We start from the raw sequence: 26,357 nt of genomic DNA, 5'->3' as shown, positions 1-26,357 counted from the left end.
GTAATTTTTTGGATTTCAGGATTAATTGGATGTTGGTGATTTATTTTAAAATGATGGAGCTTTAATATTAATTTTATTTTAGTATGGGCGTTGATCGTTAATTTATTTTAAGATATATAATTTTAATAAATTGTTTAATAAGAAAATTTTAAATTTTTCCGCAAATATTAAAGTATTAGTATTTTAAGATACGGTTCGTCACATACACACTTCTCGTGGGAATGATACTTTACTCACATATATTAAAACTTGACAACCGTGTGCTTGAGAGTGAAAAATACGCAACAAGCATCTCGTCTAGGTCCAAGTAGTGCCTACGCTCCACTTGATCTTGAATCTCCTTGTTCAAACCACAAAGAAGACGTGACATCGTTGCCTCACTATCCTCCTCTATATTTGTCCTAATCATGACTACTTCCAACTCCTTATAGTAGTCTTCGACACTCCTCGTACCCTATTTCAAGTTTTGCAACTTCTTAAACATTTCTCTATAATAGTGGTTGGACACAAACCTCTTCCTCATGACCCTCTTCATCTCATCCCAAGTTTCAACGGCTCTCTCATTATATCTCCTCCTAGTGGTCACTAGTTGATCCCACCAAACGAGAATGTAGTCTAGAAATTCAACCACCGTCAACCTAACCTTCTTTTAATTCGGAGTAGTGATGACACTCAAACACAAACTTTACCATCTTTTGCCATTCTAAGTATGCCTCCAGGTAAGATTTTCCATGGAACGATGTAATCTTCATCTTAATACTACCCATGTTACCATCTCACTACTCTCATCATCGTATCTACCCCGTAAAGTTTCTCTTCTTCCTCTACCAAACCCTCTACCTTTCTCTCAAATGTAAAAGTTTGGCTTTGTATACACATTTGTGTGTTTCTCAAATCAAACTTATCAAAGTTTAACACTTTGTGGCATTTGTCGATTATTTTTCACTCGGCTTGTCAAAGACGAGTTCTTTGAAGTTTCGCTTGAGATCGACTGTTTATCTCGTTAATATTTGTTGTTAAGTTCTTCGTAACTTAGAGGTGAATATTACAACATTACTTGTTTCAAAAAGATCGAGAGAACACAATATTTTTTTTGTTTCATCGAATCGAAGTCGTGACTTTATTTTCAAGTGCGATTGCTTTTCGTGGTCGAAGAATCGTATCATTTGGTATGCCGGCTCTGTGGCTCATTATTAGTTGCATTAGCTAATGGATTTCCCTTTACAATAGTGCTTGTTTTGCTCAACAATTTCACTCGTGCTGTGAAAATCATAAATGATATTTCAATAGAATCGCATTATGAATTCATTTTATATTAGTAGCATTATAGATTAAAAATTACTTCTAATTTTGTGATATATATAATATTAATATTATACATTTAAAATTTAAAAAAATAAACATACGGACTGGTCTCACTAAAAAATTGAGCTAAAATTTTTAAATTAGATTAAATAAATCTGGGCTAAATTAGAATAGGGCCCGAATCAGCAAAAAAGAAATTTGGTTTCATTATCTTTTTCAAAATAATGGGTCATTTTTTTTGCCAGAAAAAATAATGAGTTAAATTGAATACAAAAAGTATTAATTCAAAAATTACTTTATTAAACTGGGTTCTTCATTTGTCCTTTTTTTTAAAAAAAACAGGAGTAATTTTGTGTTTGGATACATCAGTAACGAAAATTATTTTATTTATTTTGTTCTTACAACTTAAGTAGGAAAAGAAACTCAAAAGAAAAATACAATTTGAGTTTTTACTTTAAATATATATATATATATATATATATATATATATATTATATCGAAAAAAGTCTGCCCAAAAAAACATTTTTTGAGCGAAAAAAATATTTCTTTTAAAAATATTATTTATTTGTTTGTTTTCATGCAGTGGAAGGATTGTTTTTTGGGTGTTTACGCCTAAAATTTCCAACCGCAAAGTTGGGTAGTGATTTTTTTAGGCACGTGTTGGGGTTGTTTTGCTATATGTATATTTATAGCAGGTCGCCAAAAATATTATGTTAAAAAAGAAAATAAATATGGATTATTGTTATATTTAATGATGTTTCAATTTTCAATTGATAGAACTTAAATTTTCATTAGTGAATATTTGAATATAAATTAATATTTATTGCATGATGATCAAGTTAATAAATTTCAACCGTGGAGTCGACCAAAACCAATATTAGTTTCCTTGGAGTTCATTTAATCAATTTATTTTCATTTCGTTATTTGATAACGATCCCTACTCACTTTATGCATATATATTTATTTATTTGAATTGGGTTAATTTGGAGGTGACGCGAATAATGTCTACCAATGGATCACGTTGGTTGTCCTGAGTCAACCATTACTGCAGCAAGTCTGAAAGCTTGCACATGTATATTTATAGGTATATCAGTATATGCGATGCTGTGCAAGAAACTTGAAGAAAGATGGCGGCGGGCTTTGTGATTACAGGTGAAGCAGGGGATTACAATGGAAGAATTACAATATTTGTGATCTTATCCTGTGCAGTGGCAGCCATGGGAGGCTTCATCTTTGGTTATGATATTGGAGTTTCAGGTTTCTGCTGATGAAACAGCTTTCAGCTTTGATTACTTGGGTTTCATTTGCTATTTGAATGTAAAGATTAATCCCTTTCGCTGTTTCTTGTGGAGAAGATAGGATCCAGTTTTTTCTGCTTTGTGCAGTTCTTGAACTTGGGTTTTTCACACAATAAGTGTGTGTAAAGATAATATTTTTATGCAGTTCCAGAACATGGATGGTTATTGTTGGTGTCAGTGTTTCGGTCTCTGGTTTCATTTCATGGTTTTGTAAATTGGTGTATAGATATTTATATCGATGGATGTTTCAAGATTTGAAGCTTTGATTTCTGTTAAGAAATAGCTCTAATATTTTCGAGATACAGCCTACGGATTAAGAAGAAGTGAAAGACTGTTCATCTCTATAGGAAGGGTGGAACTCATCTTTAGATTTCAAACAGAGAAAGTTCGATTTTGACATAAACCACAGCTTGAATAGCATAAGTTGTTCTTGTTTACTTTTGTTAATCCGATTTTTCGATGTTGGTATGATGAGAAAAAAAGTGGCATCCTTAACCTGTAGGTGGAGTGACATCTATGGAGCCGTTCCTGAAGATGTTCTTCTCAAAAGTCTACACCAGGATGATAGAAGACAAAGATATCAGCAACTACTGTAAATTTGACAGCCAGTTGCTGACATTGTTCACATCCTCACTATACTTAGCTGGCTTGATCACTTCACTTTTTGCCTCATTTGTCACCAAATCATTTGGACGAAAAACATCTATGCTTGTTGGAGGTGCTGCGTTTCTTCTTGGTGCAGCACTTAATGGTGCTGCCGCCAATATTTACATGCTGATTTTTGGCAGAATCCTGCTTGGAGTTGGTGTGGGTTTCACTAATCAGGTGGATCTAAATCATTTCAGATATTCTGTTACACTAAATGTTGCATTCTTCGACACATTGACCAGATGTTTGCTGCGAAATTCCTCTTAGTATATCTGACTGTATTCGGGATTGTTTTGTAGGCAGTCCCATTGTATCTTTCCGAAATGGCGCTGCCTAAGTACAGAGGAGCAATCAGTAATGGTTTCCAGTTGTGTATAGGTATAGGGTTCTTTGCAGCAAGCCTTATTAACTACGGTACCGAAAAAATCACTGGTGGGTGGGGATGGCGAGTTTCACTCGCCATGGCTGCAGTTCCAGCATCAGTTTTAACATTAGGAGCATTTTTTCTACCAGACACACCAAACAGCATCATTCAACGAAGAAACGACTATGAGGAAGCAAAACGTATACTGCAAAGAATTCGAGGCACAGATGATATCTACGCAGAACTAGAAGATCTTGTCAAAGCAAGGGACGTTCCAAAGACCAAAAAAAACCAATACCAAATCATCCTCCAGCGGAACTACTGGCCTCAACTCGTGATGTCGATAGCAATCCCTTATTTTCAGATTGTAACAGGAATCAATGTGATTGGATTCTATGCTCCAATACTATTTCGGACAATTGGTTTGGGTGAAAGTGCTTCCCTCATGTCTTCAGTGCTTACAGGGGTTGTGGGTTCCACCACAACCTTGATAACAATGATGGTTGTCGACAGAACCGGGAGAAGACTTCTGCTAATAATCGGGGGAATAACAATGCTAGTTTCTCAATTGATTGTCGGTGGCATACTGGCAGCTAAACTAGAGGATCACAATCAATTAAGCAAAGCAAACTCTTACACGGTTTTGACATGGATTTGCATATACGTAGCTGGTTTTGGAGTTTCTTGGGGTCCATTAGGATGGTTGATCCCTAGTGAGATTTTTCCTCTGGAAATCCGATCTGCGGGACAGAGTATTACTGTGGCTGTAAACTTTCTTTTCACTTTCATCGTCGGGCAGACGTTCTTGGCGATGCTTTGTCGTTTCAAGTCTGGCCTTTTCTTCTTCTTTGGGGGGTGGGTCTTGGTGATGACGGTGTTTGTTTATCTTCTGTTACCGGAGACGAAGAATGTGCCGATGGAACAGATGGAGAGGATCTGGAAAGAGCATTGGTTTTGGAAGAAAGTAGTGGCGAACGAGTAGGGATTCACGCAGCCAGCTTTGCTTAATTAGCATAACAAATTTGTGGTATGAATGAGTTTTGATACACTATACAACTATTCTGTAAATTCATGTGAGCACCGATTAGTTATCACTCTACTATTAGATAAAATAAAACATAAAAAATTACATACCAAATATGTTAGGAACATCATATCGATGCAAACATAAATGTGCATGATAGATGTACAGCATATCAAGATTCTCATATAATATATGTTTTATGCAGGGAGTATTTGTGTTAATAATTTCAGGAGTATAGTGTAAGAAAAAGTGACACATATCAGAAGAAGATAAAATATGTAGGAAATGACGACAGCCATTGCCTACATCTTCTGACAAAATTTGCATACGCCGTCTCAACTTTAAAAAATTGAGACACGCGTGCGTCTCTTCTTTTGATAATAAGGCTCCCGAAAAACTCATCAATGGTATGAGAAATACATATAAATACCGTGATTGAGGTCCTTAAAACACCCCTCATAAGAAAAATATACACCATATATAAAAAGCGTGAAGCACTTAAAAGACATCAATCGGAGGAAAAACATGAGAAATTAAAAATGTTAAATGACCAGAGATAACATTCGATTTACTTCCGCACTTTATTTATCATATTGACATATACTTGTACTGGCTCGAAATAAATGCAATATTATTCATAAACTTGATGTGCCGACCCTATATCTTAGCAATGTATCATGTGTTGATGACATCGTAACTGTGATTTTTTTTCATAATCATCCCGTAAATCGAACTTACCATACTTCTTCATTCCAAATATTTATGCTTTTTCGTTTTTCACATATATTAAGAAAAATTATTGGAAAAACAAATTTTACTAATAAATTTCTTATATTATTCTCAATAAATTCATTCAAAAAATTATTACATGTATTTCTAAGACTTACTTAATAATTGTATCTTAATAAAAAATATTATTAAATATAAAAACTAAGTATAAATTTGAGATAATCGAAAAAAATACGTTCAAACTCTCATTTTAATTAATAATATTATTTTACATGATGGCTCGATTTTGTCTTTGATTAGCATTTTCCTCCAATCAATTGGGATTTGGTCACGATATTCAACTTGTATCGGTTGCCATTCAAAATGGGAGACTATGAATGCGACCTATTTTCTTTTCCTTTTTGATTGTTTTCTTTTCTTGAAAATAATTGGACCCAAATCAAATATAATAAAAGAAAATTAAACACTTTTTTTTTTAAAAAAAGAAAAGAATATTAATCTTGCCTTGGTCTTTGGTATGATAAATTTGGAATCGAAGTAGGCTTTTCTTTCTTTTAGAGTGTGGACTAAGTAGTACAATACAAAATGATACACTTTCAATGCATAGGATTAGTTAAGCCTAACCTACAAATATTATACTTCACCAACATTAATTCCAATTTTTTTAAAAAAAACTTTAGAGTCGAATATGAATCTCATGTATTTGGAGACTAAAAATCGGAGATCGGTCGATTTATTGTCTCCCATGATCAGATCTTATTGACCACTATACCTTAGATTTATTAATTTTGAGATGATCAATTTATGTTGTTATTATTAATTCTCGACTTATATTATGATTAATTCATGTATATTCTGTTTTTTTTAATAAGAAAAAACAGATATTATAATTCTCTACCTTTGGTGACAAAGACATATTGAAATTGATACCTCATGTGGCCCATCCCTAGTCTAAATGAAAGACAGGCCTATTAAGGGCCCATGTATTCTCCTATAAATACCAGGTTTGAGCGTATGATAATTCATTCAATATATTGTTTTCAGCAGCACCCTTAGCTGCTCCCCCCATATATCCTCAGTCTCTGACTTGAGCGTCGGAGGGGCTACGCCAGGACACCCTCCTGACCCCCTCCTAACGATCTTATTTGTGATTTCAGGCTCAGGGTAATTTCAAAACCTGCGTCTAGACTAGTGACTCTTGCTGGAATCGGACCCTAAATTTTCCGTGAGTATCACTTGGCGCCGTCTGTGGGAAGATTTGAGTTGAGACGTAGAGATGGTAGGGAAGAGAGGGAGTAGAAGAGCTACCTCAGCATCATCGCGTCCCTAGAGGGGACCCGAACAGTCTCATGCTGAGGCGAGACAGGAACAACCTCGTCAAGATACCAAAACTGAACAACCTCTTCAAGAGACCAGGGTCGAGCAACCCCGTCCCAATGAGAATGCGGGGAAACTTGACCCTGGAGCAGCTGGGCCAATTCATCACTCGGACAGTGGATGAAGCCATGAAAAGGAACCAAGAATCTGTGTTTGCTGAAGAGCAGGCCACTCGCCAGGAGTAAGAGGAAAATGCTGAGGGCCACCAGAGCAGGGTTGAAGAGACACAGCCCCACCAAAGTGGGGAGATTGGTGAGATGAGAGAAATGTGAAAGGAAATACAGATGTTGAGGCAGCAGTTGGGAAGCAGAACGCCGGCACCCAAAAAAGAGGAAGTCCCTTTTCACTAGCTATTTTAGAAGAAGGACTTCCTCCAAATTTTCGACAGTTGAATGTGGGAGAGTACGATGGACATACTGACCCCGAGGAACATTTGGGGAGATTTGAGAATGCGGCCCTGTTACATCAATATTCAGATGGGGTCAGGTGCATGGTATTTCTGGGCACATTGGTGAGGTCAGCCCAGCAATGGTTTAACACCTTGCAGCCCAACTTCATACGATCTTTCGAGGATTTTTCCGCTGCTTTCTTGCACAGATTCGTTAGCAGCAAAAAACACCAAAAAAACTATTTGAGCCTGTTCGTGGTGAAACAACAAGAAGCTGAAACTTTGCGAGAGTTTGTCCAGCGTTTCAACAACGCAGCTCTGGAGATACCAGCGGCCACTCCTGACATCATGATAAGTGCCTTTACCCAGGGACTTAGAGGAGGAGAGTTATTTAAATCATTAGTGAAGAAACCTCCATCAAATTATGATGATCTATTATCTCAGGCGAAAAAATATGTAAATCTTGAAGATGCCAAGCGGCATAAGAGGATGGAGCAGCGGCCTGGGGGAAGTAGAGCTGAGGGAGCAGAAAGAGGAGGTAGGAAGAGAGGCGCGGGCGAGAGGGAGGATGATAAGGCTAGGGACAGAGGATAATTCTCATCCCATGTTCTTCTAGATGGGAGTCGTGACAAGGTGATGGAAGTGAGGGAGCCCGAGGAAAGGTAGGAGAAGTCACAAAGGGTTGAGTGCAGTGCTGGATTGCCTTCGCGGGATAGACGAGAAAGATCATCATCCAGGAGTCGACAGAGGTCTCGCTCATCCCCTAAGCGTGGTCAAGGCCCTCCATGGATAAATCAGAGGATCGGGGAGCAGAGAACAGAAGGTAGAGGTCAAGATGTCCCTCAGGTGCCCGTCGAGCCGAGAAGAGGAATGAACGAGGTTAACCACCCTACGAGAGGAATGATTCATATGATCTCGGGGGTGCTACTGATGGAGACTCTGGGCGAGCTCGGAAGGCACATGGGAGAAGGTTGGAGAACTTTGAGATATCTAAGGGTGAAGACTTACCACAAGATCCCATCATCAGCTTTGGACCGGAAAAACTCCGAGACGTTGTGACTCCACATAACGATGCATTGGTGGTGACGGCCACCATTGCCAATTATGATGTGGCGAGGATATTTATTGATAATGGAAGCTCCGTAAACGTCTTGTTCAAGAGAACTTTGGATTAGATGAAGGTGGAAGGATTTGAGTTCGAACCGATCTCTACTCCTCTATATGGGTTTGCAGGACATGTCATCCCGCCGCTGGGTCAGATTGTTCTCCCTCTATCTTTGGGACATGAACCTCGGTGAGTAACAAAGATGACAACATTTACTGTGGTGGACACCCCGTCCGCTTATAATGGAATTCTGGGACGGCCAGCCCTAAAGGATTTCAGGGCTGTAGCTTCCACATATCATCAAAATTGAAATTTCGTGTCGGGAAGGGAGTTGGAGTCTTGTGCGGGGACCAAAAAGCCGCGCGTTGATGTTATGAGGGGGTAGTGAGGGAGGAGGGGAAAAGAGCGCGTTTGGAGGTTAACATGATTAGGAAAGGAAGAAGTGTGTGACTTGGTCATGTTGAAGGTACAAGAAGAGCAGAGGGGAAAGATGGACCCAGAGTGGGATGGTCTTTTCAGAGTGATTGAGAAATTTAATTCTAGAGCTTATTACTTGGAGAATGCTCAGGGCAAGACTTTAAGGAGTCCCTAGAATGCTTACCACCTTAGGGAATATCATTCTGGATTTTATCGTTGATGTATTTCATCTTAGCATTTTTCCATGTAATCAGTTGAAATTTAATAAAGCCAAGTTCTTATATTAAGTTCGTGGATGTTGTTGTATTATGAAAGTGAGAAAACTTTATTTTCCTGCTAAGGCGTCGCCTAGCAGAGGAGTTAGAGGGTGATGGTGGAGAATCTTTATTTTCCTGCTAAGGCATCGCCTAGCAGAGGAGTCAGAGGGTGACGATGTGAAATTTTGATTTTTCTGCTAAGGCGTCGCCTAGCAGAGGATTCAGAAGGTGAGAGTGGAGAATTTTATTTTTCCTACTTAGACATCGCCTAGTAGAGGAGCAGAGTTGGAAAGAAGAAAAATTAAATTTTTCCTGCTAAGGCGTCACCCAGCAGAGAAGTTAGAGGGTGAGGGTGGAGAATCTTTATTTTCCTGCTAAGGCATCGCCTAGCAGAGGAGTTAGAGGGTGATGATGGAAAATCTTTATTTTCCTGCTAAGGCGTCGCCTAGCAGAGGAGTTAGAGGGTGACGATGTGAAATTTTGATTTTCCTGCTAAGGCGTCGTCTAGCAGAGGATTCAGAAGGTGAGAGTGGGAAATTTTATTTTTTCTACTAAGGCATCGCCTAGTAGAGGAGCAGAGTTGAAAATGAGAAAAATTAAATTTTTCCTGCTAAGGCGTCGCCTAGCAGAGGAGTTAGAGGGTGAGGGTGGAGAATCTTTATTTTCCTGCTAAGACATCGCCTAGCGGAGGAGCAGAGGCGGCGAGTAGAAAAATTTTATTTTCCTGCTAAGGCATTTTCTAGCAGAGGAGCATGGTGATGGTGGAGAATCTTTATTTTCCTGCTAAGGCATCGCCTAGCAGAGGAGCAGAGTTGGGAATGAGAAAAATTTTATTTTCCTGCTAAGGCATCGCCTAGCAGAGGAGCAGAGATGGTGAGGAGAAAAATTAAATTTTACCTATTTAGGCTGCACCTAGTAGAGGAGAAGAGTGGGGGAGAAGAAAAATCATTTAACCTACTTAGGCTGCGCCTAATAGAGGAGCAGAGTTGAGAAGGAGAATAATTTTTATTTTCCTGCTAAGGCGTCGCCTAGCAGAAGAGTTAGAGGATGAGGGTGGAGAATCTAAATTTTCCTACTAAGGCATCGCCTAGTAGAGGAGCAGAGTGAGGAATGAGAGAAATTCTATTTTTCTGCTAGGGCACCGCTTAGCAGAGAAGCATAGTTGTGAAGGAGAAAATTTTATTTTCCTGCTAAGGCACCACCTAGCAGATGAGCAGAGTTGGGAAGGAGAAAGATTTTTTTTTTTCCTGCTAAGGCGTCGCCTAGCAGAGGAGCAGAGTGGAGGAGAAGAATTTTATTTTCTTGCTAAGGCAGCGCTTAGCAGAGGAGCAGAGTTGTGAAGGAGAAAATTTTATTTTCCTGCTAAGGCACCGCCTAGCAGAGGAGCAGAGTTAGGGAGGAGAAAAATTTTATTTTCCTGCTAAGTTATCGGCCTAGCAGAGGAGCAGAGTTGGGGAGGAGAAAAATTTTATTTTTCTACTAAAGCATCGCCTAGAGGAGCAGAGTTTGGGAAAAAAAATGTTATTTTCCTACTATGGCGTCGTCTAACAGAGGAGTTAGAGGGTGAGGGTGAACAATTTTCATTTTCCTGCTAAGGCCCGGCTTAGCAGATGAGTTACGAGATGATGATGTGAGAGTTTTATTTTCTTGCTAAGGCATCGCCTATTAGTGGAGTTAGATGGTGAGGAGGTTGAAGTTTAATTTTCCTGCTAAGGACTATTTTAGCAGAGGAGTCAAGGGCGCAGGGACGTGGAAATTATTTTTCTGCAAAAGCTTAATTGATGACCTTGAATATGGGGGCGACGAGGGCAGAAGGTGTTAGAAAAATTTATTTGGTTCGTCGATAACGAATTATGTTTGCCGCTGTGAAAATTACGGGGATCGACCTGCCCGGTCAGGTCGTGTTGCGTGCTTGGGCTGGCGAGGGGCGAGCTTGGGGCTGGCGAGGGGCGAGTGGGCGAGCTTGGGCTGGCGAGGGGCGAGCTGGAGGCGAGGCAAGCGCGCTGCTTGGGCGAGGTAGGCGAGGCATGGGGCGAGCTGGCGAGGGGCGAGCTGGAGGCGTGGGGCAAGCTTGCGGCAGGCGAGGGGCGAGTGGGCGAGCTCGGGTGCTCGGACGCTGGGGAGAGCGTGGCGAAGGGCGAGCTCGGGGACGCTCGGACGCTGGGGCGAGCGTGGCGAGTGGCGAGCAGGGCACGGCGTAGGCGAGCGTGTGGAGGGGTCGACACTGAGTGGGCGAGGCCTCGGGCGCTCGGGCAAGGCGTCGGCGTGGGCGAGGCCTAGGGGGCGCTGGCTGGGCAAGGCCTGGGACGCGCGGGCTAGAGGCGAACGTGGCGAGGGGCGAGCTCGGTGAGGGGCGAGCATGGCACGGCGTAGGTGAGCGTGTGGAGGGGCGCGCCGGCTGGGCGAGGCGAAGCCCCGAACTTGGCGAGGGGCGAGCTCGGCGAGGGGCGAGCAGGGCACGGCGTAGGCGAGCGTGTTGAGGGGCGCGCCAGCTGGGCGAGACGAGCTCGGCGGGGGCGGGCAAGCGCGCTGGCTTGTGCGAGGCGGGGCGGTGGCGGGGCGAAGCTTGGGCGGCGGCTCGAGTGAAGCAGTGAATAGGGTGTGCGCGACGGTGGCGGTGAGGTGATGATGAAGCGGCGTTAGGGTTAGCACGTAGATTGAGATGTAGACGGGAGAGAGCTGGTGAATTAAGGAGAAAATTCTATGTGGGAGAAGTGAGAGTAAAATGAGAAGGGGACCCCTATTTAGGAAGGATTCCCAGACCAAATCTTTACTTTTAGAACATGATTGCGATTTGATATCTTTCCAAACTTAAGGAGACTAATGAGCAGCCAAGAAGAAGCTGTACATCTCACGTGTTGTGCCCCGAGGACAACGCAATTTATCGAACTTTGAACCTATGATTCAGTTCGACTCGGGAGGGGGAGACTGGTGATACCCCATGGATGAGCCCATTACCCCTGGCCCATCCCTAGCCCAAATGAAAGACAGGCCCACTAAGGGCCCAGGTATTCTCCTATAAATACCAGGTTTGAGGCCTGATCATGCTCGAGGAAAAGCAATTTAATCATTAAATTAGTACCAAGTGTGGTGTGATAGAAAATGAGCTATGAAGAAAATTAGTTAGTTATCCCTGTACATTTATCAATTTCAAAATTTCAGAGATATAGGGAGGAACTCATTAAAATTTTAAGGGAGAGATTGATTTTAAATATTGAGAGGCAGATAATTTTTGTGCTTAAATTGATTAAAAATATGACTTTTTAATTCACACAAAAAAGGGGGAGAAATATGTACATGAAATCATTATTTATTTAAATTTTTCTTATTTTAAAAATGGGGAGATTGTTGAGTTTAGAAACTCTAACAATCCTGAATTTTATGATAAAATTTTTTTATTATGTTTATAACATATTTACTCAAGTATAAAGTTGTTAACTCGAGATGGAAATTGAAGCTCGAATTTAGCCAAACTGAAAAACTGGCGAGTTGTATTATTTTGATTATATCTCATAGCTCGATGACGCAAATGATCAGCTGCTAAAACTATTGAACAGAAAATTCTATTTGAGACAAATCCTATTTCACATTCATTGGGCTAAATAGGACATGACATAGGCAAATTGATGGCAACAAGGCTCATATGTTTGGCTGATTAGTAAAGATCAGTGGTATGATTAGTTGTGGTATTTTGGTCAGTCTAATCAGCTCGATTATCCAAATGAAACGATTCAATTTGCTTTAATAAAAAGATTATCTACAAATAATATTCACATGTCGAAGTGTGAATCGGAGTGTGAGATTATGATAAATAACGATGAAGCTACTAGTTCTGCACATGCTGATTTCAGCAGACATCGTCAATTTGATCAGTCTAGTTGACGAGCCCAACTGGATGATCAGTCTAGCTGATAAGACCAACTGGCAGCAGACCTCAAAATCAGTTATGCTCGGGAAAAAATATCCAGTAAGGTGAAAATGACAGTTTCCATATTAGAAAATTTCCAAACAACCATATTCTCTTGTCTAATGTATATATAATTATTGGAGCATATAAATACATCTTTAAGATCAAAAACAAGTTTTTGAAGGGGATTCAAAGCATGAGCAATATATATGAAGAAATTAGCTATAATGAAAACAAACTCAAGTGTGAAGATACATTTGATATATACTTACATTGTAAAAAATCCTCACTCACACATACACATGAGAGTTGAGTTTCAAAATTTAGATGAGTGAGACTTTACAAAAAGACATTAAAGATTGTGTTTGCAGTCTTGGTATAAAAGACATTAATTATTATGCAGGGTGTAAGGTTGCGGCCAACAATCGGGAGTGTGCTAGGAGTTTCATTAGGCAAGAGATAAGTCCTAAGTTGAAATGAGTTTTTACAAAAAGTTGCATAAATCAAAGTCTTCTAGTGGATTATCACAAGGAGAAGAAAGTGTGACATAAGAGTTGTTAATCTATGAACATGTACAAAGAAATTCTTGTCTATTTACTTATTTATCGTATTTACTTATTATAGCTACTGTTTTAAAGATATATTTTTAGGTCTTTTTAATCTAAATAAAATAGACAATTTAATTAAATTTAGTTTTTTCGATCGGTTATGCTTGGACAAATAAAATCCAAAACTAAACCATATAAATGGTAGTTTTAACATTTATATCTGAATTCAAAAATTCTATTTTCGTCTTTTTCAATTTAGATTTACGATTTTTTCAATTTTATCCAAAATTTTGGAGCCATCAGTCCTTCGACAATATCAATCTATCAAATGCAAAACTTTATCTCCTGTTGAGTTTGGAACGTAAGAAACCATCTTTGTACTGATTTGCGGAAAAATTTCCAGCCATATCTATTATTTTTAGATTTGACGTTTGTTATTTTACCATTGTTTACAAATATCTATTATTCTTTGGAGCAATATTGCCTATTCATTTTTTTTCCCATTTTTCAAATTTGTTGGATATTTCATGTTATTTGCTTAGGGTTTTGATGCAACCCGGGCGAAATGGACGAGTCGGGTTGGGTACTCTGTCGGATTTGCTATCAAGATGTTGAGAAAATATGAGTTGGACATCTAGATTGAACTTCCTTCCTGAGAGATTTAATAGATCTGCGAACAAGGAAATAACCACGTGAATGGGCGCCGGAGGGATATCCGGCGTGACCACTCCGATGCTTAAGTCAGTGAGGAACTCAAGCAAGAAAATCAATGTAGTCAAGTGATGGCTGTGAGATTGGTGTGGAGAGTGGGAGTAAATGAACAATAAATGAGAGCATTCAATATGTGAATTAATATCTGAATAGAGAATCAATGCAAGTAAAGAACCTGATATTTATAGTAGAGGATGCAATGATGACCTCGTTTTTTGTGTTTGAGCATTAATTGTAATAGGGCGGCTGATTATACCCTATTGTTCTGACATGTCAAATCTCATACTAGTCACATCCAGTCCACTCGATTTTGTCAACCATTTATTTTATTGTCAGAGATAGTTCGGCTGTACATACTCTACGAAATCAGCGCCATTAAATGCTTCACTCATATCGAGGTGGCCTGGGTAAAATACTTCTCGGGATTTCTTATCAGGGCCCGGGAATGCAATGTCCCGGGGAGATTATGTTTCGGGTGCTCCTATGGCCCGGTCTCTTGACTGACCGGCCCTTCCATGAATTCTTCAAGTCGTACTTTCCTCATCCCGGACAATCTTATGACTTGGATGTCAACCCATTTTGCCGCTTTACTGACCCAGGAACATTTCATCCCTCTGGCCCGGGCACCTTCCATAGACAGGCTCCCCTGGCTCGGGACGTCCCGGGAACCATCCACGACCCGGGACATCCCGGGGTATCATCACTCCCTCCTTAAATAGTCGAGCTAGAGTCATACTCGCTGTCCCAATTATCTCCGTGTGCCCGGTCAAGAAGATCAATTTGTCGTTTGGTCTTTCCCGGGTTAGTCGAAGTGAACGCCAAGTGAACATTGCTGACGTATGCCCTAGCATTTAAAGTTGTCAGACTTTTTGAATTCCGAGAAGATAAACCATCATGACGCCTTGATTCCCGCGCCTGTCTTTTCAAATTCCCCGCTCAATCATTCTGCCCAACTTCCGAGGCTAGTTTGGTTTGTCCGATTCATTCTGGATCAACGGTGTAGATGAATCCTTCCCCCTATATATAGTAGATGACCGATTTTTGAAAAATCACTTGCAAATTCAAACTTGTAGCGAAGCTCTGCCAAATTTTATCCTCAAGCTATTCCGACATGCATTCTTGTTCCGGCGACTTCTCCGTTCACCAGCCACTAGTTTTCTTCGCTTTACTCTCCCCGTAAGTTCCTTCTCCCTTACCTTTTTTACTCCTTTTCTTAGTCATGTCAAATTCCACCTCTTCCACTTCTGGTAAAAATGTCAAGGGCCGGTCGGAGGATAACTCCCCGACCTCTTCTGAACACTCTGTTCAAATTCCTATAGGCATCCCTATCTTTTTTTCCCGACCCGTTTCCTAAAAAACCCACTTAAGTTTCTTCTTCCCGGCCTTCTGGCATTCTCGGCAAGGGGAAGGACAAAGTAGCAGGGCCCTTGTGGTTCTCTACTATAACCTCTACCCTTCGTCCGGGTAGTATAGAAGAGATTAGGTCTTTGGGGTCCGTTCCCTCTACTTACAAAATCAAGATCCTCGGGCCAAGTGATCACCCGGACACACCTCCCCCTGGTTTCCAGACTTTTTTCTGGAACAACTCAAAAGTGGACTCCGATTCCCCATCCACCACTTTTTCGAAAGCACCGCCCGGTTCTATGGGCTCCCCATCAATCATCTCCACCCCAATGCCTTTAGGATCATGGCAGCCACCTTTATTTTATTTCGTATGAGAAATATCCCGATTAACTCCTCTATTTTTCATTTCTTTTACTCTTATCGATTTAATGATGGGGTCTTCTCTTTCATGGCCCGGATGCATTACCGATTTTTGACTGACATTCCTTCATCTTTGAAGGGATGGAAAACCAAATTATTTTTCTTGCAATCCCCCACCCTCCCGGCCTGTGATACAGGCTTCTTGTCTTCACTGCCCGAGCAACCGGAACTTCCCCGGGATTTCAAGATTCTTCCCTCTTTCACCCATGCCTGGGATGCTTTGGAAAATCAGTCCTTCCTATCCTCGATGTTGATCGGGGGAAATAATCTGGTTCATTATGGGATCGGGTCCCGGCCTGAAGACCCTGTGGACCAGATGATAGATGAGTTTGATCAACTCGGATAGCAGGCTGGTAAATTACTTTCCTTGGTCTAATTATCATTTGTATGCTTAACTGTCTGATATGTTGATTTGTGATGCAGCCGAAGAAGACATGATAAAGGCGAGTCTACTCGAGGCTGCTGCCAAGAAAAAGGCCGAGCAAAAAAAGGCCCAGGCAGAGAAGAGGGCCCGGGAAGCTCAAGAGGATGAGGAACGACGAGCCCGGGCGGCGGCTGAGACCCAGGAAGCCGAGGAACGCCGGGTCGAGGCAGAAGCTAAGGCCCAGGAAGAGATGGCCCCTCCTCGAGAGGAGACCACCTGTGAGGAGGACTCGGCTCCTCTAAATACTCGCAAGAGAAAAGCCGTAGCCGAGCCGGCCATTGAGACAGTGGTAGTGGAGGATGAGGCTGAGGAGATCGCCCGATCTCCTCCTCTTACTGGTTCTTCTGCCGGCCCGTCAGGTGGAAGGCCCTGGGTCCTCCCTAACATCTTTGGGGACACTGTTAGCTCAGATCTGGTGAAGATGGTCCGGGGCCTTCTGCGTCCTGACGAGTTGGTGCATCTGCAGGGGCTACACCCGAATGAGATGCTATGTGAAGGAGTGGCCCGGTCCTTCTCTGTAAGTATCTCTTCACTTGTTTCATCATTCAATTATGTATCAATTTTTCTAACTTCCCATGTTTACAGGGCTTGCAGATTCTTATGGCCTCCTTTGAGCGAGTGGCTCAGGCTGCTAAAAGGGCCAACACACAGGCCACTTCTGCCCGGGAAATGCACGATAAGCTTCAAGAGGAAGTGAACCGAGTGAAGGACCTCCATGAGCATGTCTTGGCTCGGGAGAAGACCTGCTGGCAACATCAAATGGACCTGGCCCAGGCGGAGCTTGCTGAGGCCCGGGCAGAGGTGAAGGCAGCTAGGGCAGAGGCAGAGTCCTCCCGAGTCCGAGCCGAGGATTTCCAGGCTGCTGTGAGCCTTATAAAGACTGCCCAAGAGGAGCAAATGGCAAATTTTCTGAAGTCCCCGGAGTTCAAGAAGGTGGTGGCTGAAAAAGCCTTCCCTTACTTCGAACAGGGCTTCAATAAGTGCCTGGAGTAGTTTGAAGAGGCAGGTCTAGTTCCGGCTGATCGGGAGGACTTCCCGGACTTGGAGAAGGCTGCCGCATCCCTCCCGGATGATGAAGAGATAAATAAGAAGCAAGATGAACAAGATCCTCAGTAGACTAGGCTTTATCTGTTTTTTTATTTCCCGGGCTTCCGGGCACCCTGTAACCTTCTATTTATTTAATGAAAAATGTTTTGCTTTTACATCCCTCGCACTTAAAACATTTCCATGTGTTCTTCAAATATCGTAGTAATTTTTAACTTTCACCAAACACCTTCAAGTTGGGGGGCATGAATAATTAGGATGCGAGGGTGCGGGTCCCCATGCCAAGGTACGGGTCCTTGGACTTAGTTAGATGACCAGGGTAAGGGTCTCCGGGCCAAGGTACGGGTCCTTGGACTTAATATAAAACCGAGGTGCGGGTCCACGGGCCAAGATACGGGTCCTTGGGTTTTTTAGATAACCAGGGTGCGGGTCCCTGGGCCAGGGTACGGGTCCCTGGATTTCGTAGATAACCCGGGTGCGGGTCCCTGGGCCAAGGTACGGGTCCCTGGACTTCGTAGATAACCAGGGTGCGGGTCCCTAGGCCAGGATACGGGTCCCTGAACTTCGTAGATAACCAGGGTGCGGGTCCCTGGGCAGAGATACGGGTCCCTGGACTTTGTAGATAACCAAGGTGCGGGTCCATGGGCCAGGATACGGGTCCCTGGACTTAGCAGACATTTGCTTGAACAATTTCTTTATTTGATGTAGAAACAGTGGATACAAGTGCTTTTAAACATAATATTTCTTTAAATGAAAAGCATTCCATGGCCTCTTAAGAGAGTGTCCCTGAGAATCTTCGAGATAATAAGCTGCCCCCGAGCTGACTCTTCGAACTATTTTGAAGGGTCCTTCCCACCGTGCTTCTAATTTCCCTACATCCCCCATTGGTATGACCTTTTTCATGACCAAGTCCCCAACCTGAAAATCTCGTGATCGAACATGCTTGTTGTAGGATCTAATTACTCGGATGCGATAAGCTTCCATTCGAATGGCTGCCCGGTCTCTCTTTTCTTCAACTAAATCAAGTTAAATGGCCCGGGACTGATCATTGTTACTCGGATAAGATTTTATCCGAGCAGAAGATTGCCCAATCTCCACAGGTAGGACTGCTTCTGATCCATAAACTAGGTTGTAGGGATTTTCCCGAGTAGATGATCGTGGTGTAGTTCGATATGCCCATAATACACTCGGTAGTTCCTCAACCCAATCTTTACCCTTCCCATGGAGCCGGGCTTTCAATGCTTGCACAATGATTCTATCAGTTACTTCAGTCTAGCCATTAGCTTGGGGGTAGGCTACTGAGGTGAAGGATTGAACGATCTTCATTTCTTGACATCATGAGGTGATTTTCTTTCTCTGAAATTGCCTCCCATTATTTGAAATCAATTTTATGGGGATACCATATCTGCAAACAATATTTTTCCAAAGAAATTTCATGACCTCCTCCTCAGTAATTTTGACTAATGGCTCGGCCTCTACCCACTTGGAGAAATAATCCACGGCCACAAGAAGGAACTTTTTATGTGCTTGGGCTATGGGGAAGGGACCCACAATATCCAAACCCCATTGATCAAAAGGGCATGATGCTGAGATTGATTGCATGTTAGCAGCTGGGCGATGATGAAAATTAGAATGGTGTTGACAACCCTGGCATTTTTTAACAAGTCGGGCAGCATCTTGATCCATTTGGGGCCACCAGAATCCGGCCAATATAGCTTTCCGAGATAGAGCAGTCCCACCGAGGTGTTCACCACAGCATCCTTCGTGTATTTCTCGGAGGACATACTCTACCTCATTCTCAGATAAGCATTTGAGCAATGGGCCTTGATATGATCGTCTGTATAAAATATCATTCAAAAAGACGAACCTGGGTGCTAGTTTTTTGATTTTTGCAGCTCGGGCCCGATCTTCTGGGAGCTTGTCATGGACTATGTATTCAATGAGAGGGGTCATCCACGAGCTTCTCTGAATCGGGGGTATCTCTTCATCAATAGAGAACATTAGCCGGGTAAAGCAGAGAACTTCCCGGGTGCTTATATCTGACATGGAAGCAGCCAATTTGGCTAAGGTATCAGGTTCTGCATTTTCTTCTCTAGCAATTTGTTTGATGCTCCAGTCGGTCAGAGACGCTGCCCGGGAAGTGATGAGCCCCAGATACTTGAGCATTTTTTCGTTCTTGGCCTAGTATGCTCCCTTGATTTGCTATGTGACCAACTGAGAGTCAGAATAAATAATGACCCGAGAAGCGCCGACTTCTCGGGCAGCCTGCAACCCTGCCAGAACGGCCTCATACTCTGCTTCATTATTTGTGATCCTGGAGTTGATCCTCAGAGCCAGCTTAATCTTCTCTCCTAATGGGGCAATCAAGACCACCCCAACTCCACACCCTGATAAATTTGATGCACTATCAACAAAAACTCTTCATACCTCTTCTTCTTCCGGTTGAAACATTTCTATTAAGAAGTCTGTCAATGCTCGGGCTTTTATAGCGACTCGGAGTTTGTATTCAATGTCATACTCCCCGAGCTCTACAGTCCATTTAACCATTCTTCCTGATACTTCGGCGTGTGTCATGATCCGCCCGAGTGGAGAATTGGTGAGGACCACAATGGGATGTGAGAGAAAATAAGGCCTCAGCTTCCGGGCAGTCATCACCAGGGCCAATGCTATTTTCTCCACCTCACTATATTTTAATTCCGCTCCTCGAAGTGCATGACTGACATAATATATTGGTTTCTGGTCGGCTCCTTCTTCCCTGACAAGCACAGAACTAACAACGAGCTCAGTGGTGGATAGATAGACCCATAATTTTTCCCCGGGCTCGGGTTTTGCCAAAATAGGCAACTCAACCAGATGTTTCTTCAAGTCTTGAAAAGCTTGCTCACATTTGTTGTCCCAGCCAAATTTTTGCGCTTTTCTTATAACTTGGAAAAATGGATAACTCCGATGAGCAGATCGGGAAATGAAGCGTGACAGGGCAGCAATTCTCCCAGTTAATTTTTGCACATCTCGGACATATTGAGGAGAAGGCATGTCCATTATTGCTCTGATTTTTTCGAGGTTGACTTCGATTCCCCTATCAGTTACCAAGAAACCCAAAAATTTTCCACTCCTGACCCCGTACACACATTTTCCCGGGTTGAGCTTTATTCCGTGTTGTTTCAAGGTGGTGAAGGTCTCGGCCAAATCATCAATAAAGTGGGAGACCTCTCGGGTTTTGATTAGAATGTCGCCCACGTACACCTCAATATTGCGACCTGTCTGCTTTTGGAAGACAAGATTTATAAACGTTGGTATGTGGCCCCCGCATTCTTTAATCCAAAGGGCATAACAACGTTGCAGAAGGTGCCCCCGGAAGTGATAAAACTGGCTTTATCTTGATCTTCAAGAGCCAAGGGTATTTGGTGGTACCCTTGATAGACATCCAGAAAGCTTAATAACTCGCATCCAGAGGTGGAATCAACCAGCTGATCAATCCGGGGGAGTGGATAACAGTCTTTAGGGCAGGCTTTATTCAGGTCCCTGAAATCGACGCATATTCTCCATTTCCCGGTGGATTTTGGGACGAGGACCACATTTGAGAGCAAAGTAGGGAATTGGACTTCCCTGATGTAGTCGGCCCTCAACAGCTCTCCCACTTGCTCTTCAATGACTTTATCTTTTTCAGGGCCGAAGTGCCTCTTTTTTTGCTTCACAGGCCGGGATCCCGGAAGAATATTTAACTTGTGCTCAGCCATTTGGGGTGAGATCCCTGCTAGTTCCTGTTGAGACCAGGCGAAAACACTAATGTTATTTTTTAAACAGTGTAAGAGATTTACCCGGGTGGACGCGTTGATGTCTCGAGCCACCTGGACGTGCTTTCCCGGCTCAATTTCCACCACCTCATGTTCCTCTTCCGCAACAAAATGTACCTCCCTCTCTCTTGCTACCTTCTCCTGACTCTCCTTCCCCTTCCCCTCCCTTCTCGCCTTCTTCTGGTCTACCCGGACAGTCTCCCCGTAGCATCTCCGAGAAGAGGGTTGATCCCCCTTGACTTCCCCGACCTGTCCTCGAACTGAAAATTTAATTTGCTGGTGATAAGTGGAGGCCACAGCTCTCATCTCATTCATAGCTGGCCTCCCCAAGATGATATTGTACGAGGACGGGGCATCTACCACTGTAAAGACTGTCATCACAGTTTTCCTCAAGTCTCCGGTGCCCAGGGTCAGTGGCAGGGTGATTTCCCCCTCAGGGTACACGGCATGTCCAGCAAAGCCAAACATGGCAGTCTCAACCACCTCTAATTGATATTCATGCAAATTCATTTGGACCAGTGCCTCTTTAAAGATGACATTGACAGAGCTGCCATTGTCAACAAATACTCTCAAGACATCATAATTAGCCACTCGGGCTTGGATAACAAGAGCATCATTGTGGGGTAGACTGACTCCCCTGAGGTCTTCTGGGCCAAAGCTGATAACTGGCTCGTTCCTCCTACTTCCATCAACCTCCAAGCACTCCCTCATGCTCCTCGCTTTTCGAGCCCGGTTGGAATCACCATCTGTGGACCCTCCCAAAATCATTTTTATTACTCCTCGGCTCAGGGAATGGTCCTTCCTTTCAACTTGTCTGCTCCTTTCCTCCCGGGAACTCGTTTCCTCCCTTCTGCTTCCACTCGGGATGTTTATTGATTTGTGAGGAGTATCCTGCCCGGGACGTCGAGACAACCAGGGTGGCTGTCTAGACTTATCTCGGGGAGGATGAGAGATTGTCATGGGACGCTTGCTAGATTCCTTCCTTAGAGTTCGGCACTCATGGGTACTGTGAGAACATTCTTTGTGAAGGGTGCAGAACCCTCTCTTCTCTGGTCTTGATGCCCTCGCCATTGGACTGGGAAGTGGGGCTATGTCTGAGCTGAATTCCTGAATTTCTCGATCCCGGGCACTCTTCAGAGGGACATGAGAGAAATGTCCCGGACCACTTTTCTTGTGAGCTCTCTCCTCGGGCTTCACAACCCGGTCTCCTCTGGCTCTTTTCAAAGCCTCTCTTTTTTGGTTATGCGCTTATTCCATATTGATGTATTTTTCTGCCCGGGATAGGAGATCTTCAAAGTTCTCGGGCAATTTTTTGGTCAGGGATCGAAAGAAATCTCCTTCCCATAGTCCTTGCATGAACGCGGTAGTTTTTGTCTCGGGTGCACAGGTTGGGACATCCAGGGCCACCCGGTTGAATCTTTTGATGTACGCCCTTAAGGTTTCATCTTGTCCCTGTTTCACCTCAAACAGGCTGAAAGCAGTCTTTTTATATTTTTTGCTACTACTGAATTGATGCAAAAATACTTTTTGAAAATCTTCAAAATAATGAATGCTCTGTGGTGCCAGCCCTTCGAACCATCTTTGTGCAGAATCGACCAGGGTGGTCAGAAATACTTTGCATTTAATCTGATCACCATAGCAATGCAACATGGCCATATTTTCAAAGCGAGCAAGATGCTCCTCGGGGTCAGAACTCCCATCATAATCTTTGATTTTGGCTGATTCGAAGTGCCCGGGCAGCGATTCCCGGACAATGACATCAGAGAAGGGACAACCCTTTACAACTTGAGCACTGCTCTTAGAAACAACTTGCCCTTCCAATGCCTTCACCTTCTTCCTTAATTCCTCCAACTCCTCTGTCACAGTGGGAGATTTAGAACCTGCACTTGACTCCCTCTCCTCCTCCCTTCTCTCTTCCTCCTTGCGGTTGCTCACGTTGCTGCTCGGGATGACTGGAATGATGAGTGGTGGTCTTCTTTGCCATGGCTATCTTAATGGCATCAACGATAATCTTATTCAACTCTTCGGGAGTTAGATGGATGGTGGGCTGGGGACCATTAGGTGGGGGGCCACCTGCACCAGAAAGACGAGTGTTGTTCTCATCCCGAACTTGGGAAGTGTCTTGGTTTGCTCTTCTAGTAGGAGCCATATCAACGCCTTAAAACTCAGATTTCCCACAGACGGCGCCAATGACGCAACCCAGGCGAAATGGACGAGTCAGATTGGGTACTCTGCCAGATTTGCTATCAAGATGTTGAGGAAATATGAGTTGGACGTCTAGATTGAACTTCCTTCCTGAGAGATTTAATAGATCTGCGAACAAGGAAATAACCACGTGAATGGGCGCCGGAGGGATATCCGGCGTGACCACTCCGATGCTTAAGTCAGTGAGGAACTCAAGCAAGAAAACCAATGTAGCCAAGTGATGGCTGTGAGATTGGTGTGGAGAGTATGAGTAAATGAACAATAAATGAAAGCATTCAATATGTGAATTAATATCTGAATAGAGAATCAATGCAAGTAAAGAACCTGGTATTTATAGTAGAGGATGCAATGATGACCTCGTTTTTTGTGTTTGAGCATTAATTGTAGTAGGGCGGCTGATTATACCCTATTGTTCTGACATGTCAAATCTCATACTAGTCACATCCAGTCCACTCGATTTTGTCAACCATTTATGTTATTTTCAGAGATAGGTCGGTTGTGCATACTCTACCAAGTCGGCGCCATTAAATGCTTTCACTCATATCGAGGTGGCCTGGGTAAAATACTTCTCGGGATTTCTTATGAGGGCACGGGCATGCAACGTCCCGGGGAGATTATGTTTCGGGTGCTCCTATGGCCCGGTCTCTTGACTGACCGGCCCTTCCATGAATTCTTCAAGTCGCACTTTCCTCATCCCGGGCAATCTCATGACTCGGATGTCAACCCATTTTGTCGCTTTACTGACCCGGGAACATTTCATCCCTCTGGCCCGGGCACCTTCCATAGACAGGCTCCCTGGCCCGGGACGTCTCGGGAACCATCCACGACCCAGGACATCCCGGGGTATCAGGTTTTCTTTTTTCTTATCTAAAGTTGTTTTCTATTGCCAATATATGTTTCTTAGAGCGGTGTAATGGTTGGTAGTATTGAAGGTTGGATGTGTGCGAGTCATATTATGTTTTAGACTATAAATGCAACACTTCAAAGAAATGAAACGAACGTATTTGAAACTTGTTATATTTTTTAATTTCATTTCTAGATAACTATTCCAGATTTATTGAGCCGTATTAGCCGTTACCTCCGTTGAAATTTCTCTGTTATAGCATCAACCACCTCATTCGACTCTGCAGATCCCTAGGGAAACGACCACAATTGGTGTTAGGCCATCTGCGTTGTTTATAGTTATAACATCAACCACCTTATCAAAAAACGTAGGGTTCACATGTCACATACACATCATATTAACTCATATGTCTCCCACATTTATTTTAATATTACATTCATTATTTGTGAGTCTCATTGTCCACTTATTCTTTTGTATTCTTATTTTACATTAATCAAATACGTTTTTAATTTTAAATGATTATTATTATTTAAAATAAATAATATAGTTTTTATTACTTTGAAAAAATTTATATTGTTTTACGAGTGTAATTTATTTAAAATTAAATTTTTATGATAACTTTGAAATGAAAAAGTACAAGGAAAAAAATACACTTACGTACAAATAAAACCAGATACAAAATTTGTTGGAATACGTTTTAAAAAATGAAAAACAAATTCAAAATTTTAAAACCATTTCAAACCGCTATGGCAAGCCCCCGGTTCATTGAAACCGCTATGGCGACCCCCGGTTCTTTGAAACAAATATTTGATATTATTTTATGTGTTTTTTATTTACAAAATCCAAAACTAGAAGGTTGCTGAATTCAACTTTGGTGAACCCATAAACCCTAATTTGGTCCTCCAAGCCTCCAGTGAAAAAGATTGAAGCTTTTATCTGATTTATCGAACACAGTGACCGAAGAAGTCAAGGAACAAAATATGGCAAAATCAATGAGATCGAAGAGGGAGAAGAGGCTGAGAGCCATAAGGAGAGATTTGGTTGAGCCATTTTACGACAAGAAAGAAGCCGCCAAGCTTGCTGTCCAGGAAGCTGCCCTCGCCGCCCCCAAGCTTCCCGTCAAGGCTTCTCCTGCCGCCGAGGCCATGGATGTCACCGCCGAGGCCATCACTTCTGTTGCTAAAGATGACGACGACGGTACAATATCGTTTCTCTTCACACTCTTGTGGGTTTTTATATTCCTCTCGTTTTGCATTGAATCTGTCGTTAATTACGTTTCTTTATGTCATGTATATCTATTCTATTTTGATTTATTTTCTGTTTTGCTTTGTCTGTATTTTGTTGTTGGTTCTGTATTTCAGATGTGCAATTGCTGTTTTAGAGTGTGATTTACTGCAACTTTTGAGGATTTATGAGCTACAAAGATGTTTACCTCACCATCCTCACTCGTAGTAAAGAAGAATTCTGTGTTTTTTCTATGCTAGGGGATATATTTGATCCATTCAGTGTTTGAAGAATTCTGTGTTTTTTCTAGGCTAGCTGAGATATTTGATTTGTTGATTATTATTGGTTTAGTTCCCAAGTGGTTAATCGTTTCGAGGTGGACACAATCCTACTATGATCCCAGGCCCATGTATATCAGCAGGAATGGCGAGGAAGGACCTTGCAAAATCTAGTGCTGAAATTCGATTTTATGCAAATGTTCATTGTCATCCATTAGGTTGCACGGTTGCACAAGTCTAGAATCGAGTCATTCATTACACTGGATTGATATTTAAAATAAAGAAACTTTATTGTCTGCAATCTCTATTGGCATTCATAAAACGATGTTCTAATCTTTCCACTGCTGGATGGCAGATATGGAGATGGCTAATGGCAATCAAAGCTCAAAGTTTTTGAAACCTATTGGGAAGAAGCTAAAAAGGAAGATCAAGATTTCCAAAAGGAAACATCACAGAAAGGGCAAGATTAGGCGCAAGCATAATGTGTAATGCTGCTGTGTTTTAATTAGTGGTGGTTACTTAAGTTCCTCTTCTGGTAGTAGCATTGTGATCATTTGATGCTATTAATTTAAGTTTAACCTTGTAAGTAACCTCCGTGGCGGCTTACTGAAAGACATGATATTGTTTTTGTAGAGCCTTGGTGCTCACCCTTTTTTATATGCTTTCGTTACAAGATAACCATCTGCATCCTTTTTTTAAAAT

At 42.4% G+C, this 26,357-nt stretch overlaps 3 protein-coding genes across 3 annotated transcripts in view; 2 read left to right on the top strand and 1 right to left on the bottom strand.

Annotated features, from left to right (window-relative positions):
- The window catches only part of LOC142530384 (large ribosomal subunit protein eL15), a 94,760-nt gene that overhangs the window by 43,351 nt on the left and 25,052 nt on the right, over positions 1-26,357 (bottom strand). The gene's annotated exons all lie outside the window — the stretch shown is intronic.
- Positions 2,303-4,712, top strand: LOC142530383 (hexose carrier protein HEX6-like). Its single transcript, XM_075636204.1, has 3 exons — positions 2,303-2,562; positions 3,106-3,428; positions 3,551-4,712. Exons 1-3 carry the CDS (start codon positions 2,433-2,435, stop codon positions 4,595-4,597), a joined length of 1,500 nt encoding a protein of 499 aa, XP_075492319.1. The 5' UTR covers positions 2,303-2,432; the 3' UTR covers positions 4,598-4,712.
- LOC142530865 (uncharacterized) lies at positions 24,997-26,312 on the top strand. The gene is made up of 2 exons (XM_075636747.1): positions 24,997-25,350; positions 26,011-26,312. The coding sequence occupies exons 1-2, from the start codon at positions 25,134-25,136 to the stop codon at positions 26,142-26,144; spliced, it is 351 nt and encodes a 116-aa protein (XP_075492862.1). The 5' UTR covers positions 24,997-25,133; the 3' UTR covers positions 26,145-26,312.

Source organism: Primulina tabacum, chromosome 17 (genome assembly GCF_025594145.1).
Source record: "Primulina tabacum isolate GXHZ01 chromosome 17, ASM2559414v2, whole genome shotgun sequence".
NCBI lineage: Eukaryota > Viridiplantae > Streptophyta > Magnoliopsida > Lamiales > Gesneriaceae > Primulina > Primulina tabacum.
Note: the sequence above shows the minus strand (reverse complement) of the source record. Positions and strands in the feature narration are given on the sequence as shown.